This window comes from Heteronotia binoei, chromosome 13 (genome assembly GCF_032191835.1).
Source record: "Heteronotia binoei isolate CCM8104 ecotype False Entrance Well chromosome 13, APGP_CSIRO_Hbin_v1, whole genome shotgun sequence".
In the NCBI taxonomy this organism is placed as follows: domain Eukaryota; kingdom Metazoa; phylum Chordata; class Lepidosauria; order Squamata; family Gekkonidae; genus Heteronotia; species Heteronotia binoei.
In genome coordinates, this window is record NC_083235.1 from 78,418,255 (window position 1) to 78,427,569 (window position 9,315).

A 9,315-nucleotide genomic window follows, 5' to 3' on the forward strand; every position below is an offset into this window, starting at 1 on the left:
AGGGCTGGCAGTTATGGAGGGAGTAAACTTAATTCCTTGGAAAACTCATGCTATTCTGATATTTGTAATTTGAACAATAATTAAATACGATATATACCAAATTATTATAGTTCTTGAGTTTAGAAGTAAGACTTTCACCCAGGTTCATTGTTTACCTTGAAAAATAGATGTCATAATATCTTAAAACCAGAATCTTCTGCAAACTTGTGGGCAGCCAAACTTTAACAGTTTTAAGTGCCAGTGATTTCAGAGACCTCAAATTCCTCCCATTTAAATTAATAGAATTTCAAAGTACTTTACTTTGGGTGGAATATGTGTCCACCATGCTTCATAAGAGTATCATAAATTGGATTTTATGAGTATAGACTTGAATATGTTTGTTTTAAACTCAGTTAACATTTTTTAAAATCAGGTTATTTAAAAGGATGCAACTGATTTTTTACATCCAATTCCAATTTTAATAATCTGTGGTTTGAATTCAGAAATCCATTTCTGTGCATCATTAATTATACCCCAAAATGTATTTATTTATTTATTACATTGGTTTTCTATCCCGCCCTCTCTGCAAGTAGACTCAGGGTGGCTAACAATCAACCAAAGCACAATTTAAGGTTAGAACTTTAAAACAGCAAAATTAACAATTAAAATATATTTCATGGTGCTACTCAAAATTTCAGTATAGGCAGGATCTTAACTTACTTTCTTCTAACAGTGATCATATGGTGTAGAGTGGCAGTGTGGAGTGGCAATCCTCTCCCATTTAGGTATTAAAGGCCTGTCAAAATAATTCAGTTTTACAGGCCCTGTGGAATTGAGAGAGATCTGAGACATTTTGTCTCAGATCTCTCCCAATTCCACAGGGCCTGTAAAACTGAATTATTTTGACAGGCCTTTAATGTCTCAGATCCCTTCATTTCTTCTATGACAATTTTTGCAATCATGTTGTTGTATGCAAAGCACATTTGATAATATTTGCCCATATAGTATCGAAAGCACCACAAATTTTATTTGGAAGTTTTAATATATCTGTACACCTATTGCAACTGTATCTTATTTAATTCATACTGGGCAGGTAGGAGAAAGATGTAAATTTGCTTGGTCTGGGGGTTGGGGTGGGTGAGTTCTTTTGGTGAGTATATTCAGATTATAGAGATTCACCAAACTATTCAGGCAGAGATAAGGTTGAATTCTATTTTTTATTTTCCATGTTGAATATGGACCAGTTAAAACTACAGTTATATAACTGCTAGTAGTGTTTTATGCAGAGGCAAATTGTCTAATCTCAGTCATCTGTACTGAAGTGGAGTAATTTGTTTCAGAATCTTTTTACTAAGAAGAGCCAGCTTGTACTGTACAAAGATAGAAGAAAACAACCACAAACAGTTCTAAGTACAGGCCAGTAATGTCAAAACTTAGACTTCAAAATCTCTTCAAAGAACATCTTCTAAGACATATTTACAAACTCTTTCTGCAATATGATACCAAAACAGAACAAGTTAAGACATGCATGTGAAATGATTGCAAAACTTTGGGAAGGAGATCCCATTTCAACAATGGGAAAAGCACTAAGATAAAATTGGTACAAAATGTTCTTGCGCTGGTATATCACGCCCAAAGACATTGAGAAGATGGATAAAAAACTATAAAGGACTACATTGGCAGTATAAGAAGATAGATGGTGCATTTTACCAAATGTGGTGGTCCTGTAGAAAAACTAACAAATATTGGAGTTTTCGAACTACGTCATCTTGCTCTCAGTCGTGTCCGCGAGCTCTCCTGCTTGCGGCCCCCCTGATTTAGGCAGGGGGAGGGGTGTCACGGATGTGACACCCCCAAAGAGGCCCTGGAGGGGTCTCTTTTCGGCATGGGGCTTTTACATCAAGACAGGGGCAAAACGGCAGTTGCTCCTGTTCTTTCTGTATGCCCTGAAGCTCTCCCCATCGTGATCACCATTACAGCAGCAAGAGGTGAACACCTGATCGCTTGCTTTTCTTCTCTTCAATAAGCTTTTGATCTATCACCCCTCTGTCTCAAGCATGACAACTCCACAATGCAAGTAAGTCGGCTTTCAATTGCCAATGGCTTATGGGTTATTTTTACATTTCAATAAACTGGCAGTTCAAAGGAAGGGAAAGAGGTCGATACCGCTAATGAGGTATCTCTAGAGAAAAAAAAAACATTTTTAAAGTGAGGCAGAAAGTCACAACCACCATTTCGGAGAAAATAAAAACTTTAAAAATTAATATCTGAGCCCAGGAGGCTCTGAGGACAGCGAAATTAGGCTTATTGAAGAAAGCAAGCTTCACTCTTTTAAACCTGATAGTTGAAATTTTATTTAGTGAGGTCAAAATTTTCGGTGTTTTTACATGTCAGACCACAAGCAAACCCGAGCAAGGACTGCTTCATTGGAGAAAATGCAGGACCAATTAGATGCAAAGGAAGCCAAGATAATGAAAGGGATGAAGGAGATGATAACTGCTTCCAAAAAAGAAATTAGAAAAGATATTGAAGAGCTAAAAAAAAGATATAGAAGATCTCAGAAATGAGACTGGTAACAGCAAAGAAAGTGCAAGAGGTGGAAGGGAGAGTGAAACTACATGATTCCACCTTGTTAAAAATACAAGAAAAAAGTGGAAATTCATGACTGCAAATTGATGGAGACCCAGATCCGTCTGAGAGGAGTACCTGAGGATGAAGAAACGGATTTGAAAGAATATATAATAAAAATAATTGCGGAATTTTTGGAGAAAGATCTTGAAGGGACTAGAAATTTGTATGACTATATGTATAGCGTGAACTCACTTTATGCCAAAAAATATAATCTACTAAGAGATGTGGTTATAAGATATATGACAAAAGAAATGGTGGGAAAGATCATGAATAAAAACTTTGAAAAGACATTGATAGTGGGAGGCAGCAGAGTAAGAATTATGAAGGAGTTGCCAAGACAAGTGATAAATGACAGAAGAGCATATAAGAAATTGACAGAAAAATTATGGGACAATGAAATGAGGTACAGATGGATAATACCTGAAGGTTTGAGTTTTGAACTTCAAGGAAGAAGGATTACAATTACAAACACACAGGAACTGCGTAGATTTTTTGAAGAACACAAAGAATTTATACTGAACAACGTGCAAGGCTATGTATAAATGCAGATCTTACAGAAGATATGATAATTAGCAAAGGTACAAGACAAGGCTGTCCGCTTTCCCCACTGTTGTTTATAATGACTCTTGAAATCTTACTGATACAAATCCAAGAAGATAAAGAAATAGAAGGATTAAAAGTAAAAGGATTTACTTATAAATATAGAACATTTGCAGATGATATAATGTTTATAAATGAAAATTCCATACAAGTAACACCTTTGTTGTTAGCTAAAATACAAGAATATGGAGAATTGGCGGGACTTTATATTAATAAATAAAAATCAAAACTTCAATGTAAAAATATACAAGTAAATCAACAAAAGGAATTGCAGAAGCTAACAGGTTGTGAAATTATCTCTAAGGTAAAATATCTGGGTGTGGAGATAACAATGAAGAATACTGATTTGTTTAAAAACAATTATGAAAAGCTATGGCATAAAATGGATGAAGATATGATAAAATGGAATAAACTTAATTTGTCATTGCTGGGCAGAATAGTTGCAATTAAAATGAATATTCTACCAAGAATAATGTATTTGTTTCAAACTATTCCAATTGTGAAAGATAGTAAACAATTTAATAGATGGCAAAGAAAAAAATCAGAATTTGTGTGGGCTGAGAAGAAACCAAGAATTAAAATGAAAATTTTAACAGATGCAAAAGAGAGAGGTGGATTTCAACTACCAGACTTAAAACTATATCATGAAGCAGTTTGTTTAGTGTGGATAAAAGAATGGATGATGCTGTTAAACAAAAACTCTTAGCGTTGGAAGGTCATGGAAATAAATTTGGCTGGCACGCTTATATGTATTATGGGGGGGAAAGATGGATGGGTTTTTTTCTCACCATTATATAAGAAACAACCTGTTAAATACATGGATGAAATATAAGAAATATGGGGATGAGAGAATGCCGTTATGGATAGTGCCAGCAGAAGTAATAAAAATAACAGCTGAGATGGGTGAAGAAAAGTGTTTGTCATACAACCAACTATTAAAAATACAAAGTGACAAAATAGAATTGAAAACTGCTGAAGAACTGAATAATACATATGATTGGTTTCAAATGCAGCAAATAAAGAGCTTGGTGGAAAAGGATATTAAAACTGAAGGAATAAGAAAAGAGCAAACAGAAATGGAAAGAGTTCTGCTTGGAGATAATAAAAAATTAATTTCAAAACTATATAAATTACTTCTAAAATGGTTTACAGAAGATGAAGTAGTGAAATCTCAAATGATAAAGTGGGCAATTGACGTAAATAAAGAAATACAGATGGTAATTTGGGAATATTTGTGGAAGAATTCTATAAAGCTTTCGACGTGTTATAGTATTAAAGAGAACTGTTTTAAAATGATGTATAGATGGTATATGACTCCTAAAAAGTTGGCAAAGATGAATAATAAGATGCCAGATAGATGTTGGAAATGTAAAAAACATGAAGGTTCTTTCTACCATATGTGGTGGACTTGTGAAAGAGCAACAAAGTATTGGCAGATGATTCAACAAGAAATTTCTAGGATCTTGGGATACGAATTTAAGAAATTTGCAGAGACTTTTCTGTTGGGATTACAAATGGAAAAATTTCCAAAAGAAGATAGAACTATAATTTGGCACTTGCTTTCAGCTGCTAGGACATTGTATGCGCAGTTGTGGAAGCAAGAAAAAATTCCAGAAAAATGGGATTGGATTGTAAAAGTTATGACATGGAGTGAAATTGACAAATTAACAAACATTTTAAGAGACTATGACTTAGAAGTTTTTAAGATGGAGTGGAAAAAGTTTAGAAGATATGTAGAAAAAGAGTGGAAAATAAAAGGACGCTGGACAATATTTGATAATGATTAAGTCTTAGAAGAAAGAAGAATATTAATCTTCGTTTTTATTAGTTAAGGGTACCTTTAAATATTAGTATTTTAAGTAAATAACACCGGCGGGGGTCAAGTAATGGGGGGAGAGGTGGTTAGAAAGTAATATATGGGATACATAAAAATAAGTTATAAATGATGCAAGAAATAGATATTGTTACCATATGTTACTAAATAAAATTGTTTTAAACAAGATTTATACTAATATGTCTAACAAATGTTGGAAATGCACTAAACAGATTGGTTCTTTTTACCATATGTGGTGGACATGTGAGATGGTGAAGGGTTATTGGAAAATGGTGCATGAAATCTTACAGAAGATTATGAAGACTCAGATTCATTTCAAACCAGAACTATTTTTATTGAACATATTTCCTGAGGAATATCCCAAAGAAATGAGACATTTGTTGGCACATTTTAACACAGCAGCTAGGATTCTCCTGGTGCAGAGATGGAAATCTCAGGAAATTCCCACAAGAATGATGGGGAAAATTCTGGAAACAGCTGAGCTGGACTTTCTATCCCAACTGTTGACTGGGAAATCTAAAGAAGAAGCAAGAAAATATTGGATGAAATTTTATGCTTGGTTAGACATTCAAGACTCTTAAGATTCTCTTGTGTGAACTTATTTCTCCTTTTTTTTCTTTTTCCTTTACTAGAATTGTCAAAACGAATAGACAATTTTAACAATAGACATGCTATAAAATTTTAAAATGTGGATGGTGTTTAGTTTAGACATAATAATATGGGACAATTCACGTAAAGAAAGTATTGTAGAAGCTTGTACTTTTTGAAAGTATGTTTATACAGAACAAGGTCAAAATGTATTGTGTTTTCTACTCCCTCTATTCCCTACCCTCAATCTTTTTGAAATTAATAAAACTTTTGAAAACTAGAGAGAGAGAGAGAGATTGTAGATGAAGGATGGGATTAAATGAGGGAGGGTGTTTTCCGGAATGGGACTAGAGCACCTGAAGTTAACAAGCAGTTCAGAAACATCTCTGCAGCCACTAGAAGTTCCATGTATACCTTCTGGTTTCAGAGAGCTTTGCAACTATTGCTTACAGATTTTCTTACTCCACAAGCATGCTACAAAAATCAAAGCTTTGTCAGACCCCATATGTCTAGATTTCAACCTATGTAGCACAAACAGCTTGACATTTAGTAAGCCTCATGCCTAAAGGTGTTATCTGGAGCTTGTATGAAGAACCAAATCAATCAAAGAAAGAGAGCCAGTTTGGTGTAGTGGTTAAGTGTGTGGACTCTTATCTGGGAGAACCAGGTTTGATTCCCTACTCCTTCACATGCAGCTGCTGGAGTGACCTTGGGTCTGTCACAAGTCTCTCAGAGTTGTTCTGCTCACGAGCAGTTCTTGGAAGCTCTCTCAGCCCGACCTGCCTCACAGTCACAATGTGTCTGTTGTAGGGAAGGGAAGGGAAGGGAAAGGAGATTGTAAGCTGCTCTGAGACTCCTTTGGGTAGTGAAGGGGGTGCGGTATAAATCCAATCTTCTTTTCTTTTTTCCAGCTTCATCATGTATACCTATCACTGCCTTGTAGCAAGCTGATAATATTAATGAGACTTCTAAATGACTGAGTGATTTACTGGGTGCATAAAGAAAACAGAAAGAAACTTCAGCTATTGTCTGAATTTTCAGTTTGGTGGTCAGCTTTGTAATGTCCAATTTCTTTTTCTACAGGCGCATTGGTCCTCGGAGGGATCCTGTACTCATGGCAGTTCCCTCATTTCAATGCACTGAGTTGGAGCCTTCGTGAAGATTATTCCAGAGGTGGCTACTGCATGATGTCTCTCACTCACCCGGCAATGTGCAGGCGGGTGGCTCTGCGTAATTGTTTTGCCTTAATTGGACTTTCCTCAGTGGCTCCCATCCTTAATGTCACTACATGGACTTTTCCCATAATTTCTCTTCCCATCAATATGTACATTTCCTACCTTGGCTTTCGTTTCCACAGGGATGCTGACCGCAGCAGTTCCAGGAAGTTATTTTTTTGCAGCCTCTGGCACTTGCCACTGCTCCTCTTGCTGATGCTAACATGCAAGAAATCTTTGTATGTGAAGGACAACGAAACGTGAACTGAGAGCACAATGTTGTGTTGAAAAAGTAATGTTGCTTTTTGTGAAAACTGGCTTCAGAACCTCTTATTCAAATGAGTGTTATATCAGTAATCATACAGAGTGGGGAAGTTTATGCCAGCACAGCTCAGAGAACATGTTCAGAAAATCTGTTGTGCGCAATGATTGATCTCAGATTAAAGGATGTTGTTTGAGACACACTTATGGCTCTTGGATGTGATTAGTGTTGTGTAAATGCCTTGTCAATTGCTGCACATTGAATAATTGTTAAGACCCACATTGCTTCTTGATGGCTTTTTTAACTGAATAAGTAATCTTATATCCTCATCGTAACTTCCTTTCTCCCATGGGGACAAGTATAGGAGCAGTTGGTTAACTATAATAATCACTATAAAATATAGCCAAAGGTGGTTGATTATGATTTTAAGTGTACATTAAATTTTGCAGTCTTATGTTTAAAATTAGGGAAGCAGCTAAAAAGTACAATTATCTTTTTCTGCCATGAAAGTGCACTCTTTGTGTTAAAGATGAAGGCATTCAACTATACCTTTAGACTTATTTTTAGATAATACCATGCTTTTCTTGATTGCAAGCAAAAACCTAAACTTCTTACCTGGGAGCCTGGCTCCTTTTGGCATAATTATACAACAAGTTGTATTTCTGCCCATGCCAGAAATTGTCTTGCCATGATCAGCAGTGTGTAAGCTATTGGCATTGGGGACATCTCGAACAATTTCAGCAATTGGAGGGCTATGCAGAGTAGGCCCCCTGAGTTACCCCTCAGTTGGAGGGAAGGTGTGGAGTTAGCAGAACGGCCAGCTACCCTGCTGGAAAGGCAGTGGTAGTAGACCATAGCAACCGGCAGTGAAATACCGGCAAGGCTCCAGATGCGAGAATGCAGTAAGCATTCTCTTTTTATAAAAATCTACAATTTATTTCTCTTTATCCACATCTGTCACACACCAGTCAGGGTAGCTGGAAGATTCCTGTTTCTGTCTGAGATGTCTTTTAATGTTTCTGTCAGATGTCTCTAGTGTCTCTACACTAATTAGTGTCTCTACACTAATGCACAGAGTTGTCAAGTCGACGGATTCAAGAATGAGTCAAAGTTGATACTAAGTTCCCATATATTGATAACCGGTACTCTGGCGCAAGCCTCTAGCTTGCTAAGAATGAAACCAATACAGTGGTACATGGGTTTTAAGGTACACTTCAAAACATTCCTACGGGGGGGGGGGGTTACAGGAGGAAACATTCACACACAACTACTAGATACTTCCTCAGACGATAGCTAGCAAATGTTCTTGAATTGTTATGCAAGGCTTCCTCCCACCTCAGGCCCTGAGAAGGCGTCGGCTAGTTCCTTCACCCAGTTACAAATCAAAATAAGAAAAGGGGGGAAGGGGAGCAACTAAGGTAGAATATTAGTAGCAGTGGATCCATTGAGATTTTAACAGGGCCTATTGCTTGGGCCATGATCCCCCAGTCTTAAGTCATTATTAGTCAATCTTGACATACTGCCCCCCTCAAGCTGACCCTCTTGGCCTCGGAGGGTGTTGTCAGAACTCAAGAACTTCAAACGGATCCCATACTTAGTTACAAAGCTAGGATTTTATTGAAGAGAACTAGGTGCTGGAAAAGGCAAGATAACAGTAATGGCGAGAGCCAGCATCAGCTTGATTTTATACACGTAAAGCAAACATCTCACAAAGCCACAATTCACATTGTAGGGCGCAGCTGTCTTCTCACCATCACTATCAGTAGAGAGGATGCCTCCCTACTCCGAAGGCCATGCTGTTCGGCTTCAAAGGGTCCCAGTGTGAGAATGTGCAGAGACAAGACATAATTCATTCTACAGCCCCAAATATTTTGGATACCAGTGGGGCAAGGTTAATTACTATTCAGGCACTCTGGGTTAAGCAGAGGTTACAACATGGAGTCAGTTTGGTTCAGTAACAATACAGCTCCAAGCCACAATAAAACTACCATACAGCATTGGTCACATTATAGAGGACCAGCAGCAAAGATACAAGTTCTGACATACTGCCCCCCCTAAGCGCCCCCTCCCGCGGGGCCGGCCTTGGGCTTGTGCGGGTACAGTAGGTGAAACTTTTTCAGCAGTTGCGGTGCCACTACATTCTGAGACTCGACCCACTCGTCACAGCTCGGGGGGAAGTGTTTCCACCTGATCAAATAATACAGTTT

At 37.3% G+C, this 9,315-nt stretch overlaps 1 protein-coding gene across 4 annotated transcripts in view; it reads left to right on the forward strand.

Moving 5' to 3' along the window:
- The window catches only part of LOC132581593 (protoheme IX farnesyltransferase, mitochondrial), a 232,807-nt gene extending 225,497 nt beyond the window's left edge, over window positions 1-7,310 (forward strand). For all 4 annotated transcript variants that reach the window (XM_060252913.1, XM_060252915.1, XM_060252914.1 and 1 more), the window contains exon 7: window positions 6,716-7,310. In XM_060252913.1, the coding sequence (XP_060108896.1) occupies window positions 6,716-7,110 (395 nt within the window). In that variant the 3' untranslated portion in view covers window positions 7,111-7,310. The remainder of the gene's footprint in view (window positions 1-6,715) is intronic.
- Window positions 7,311-9,315: the final 2,005 nt, after the last annotated feature.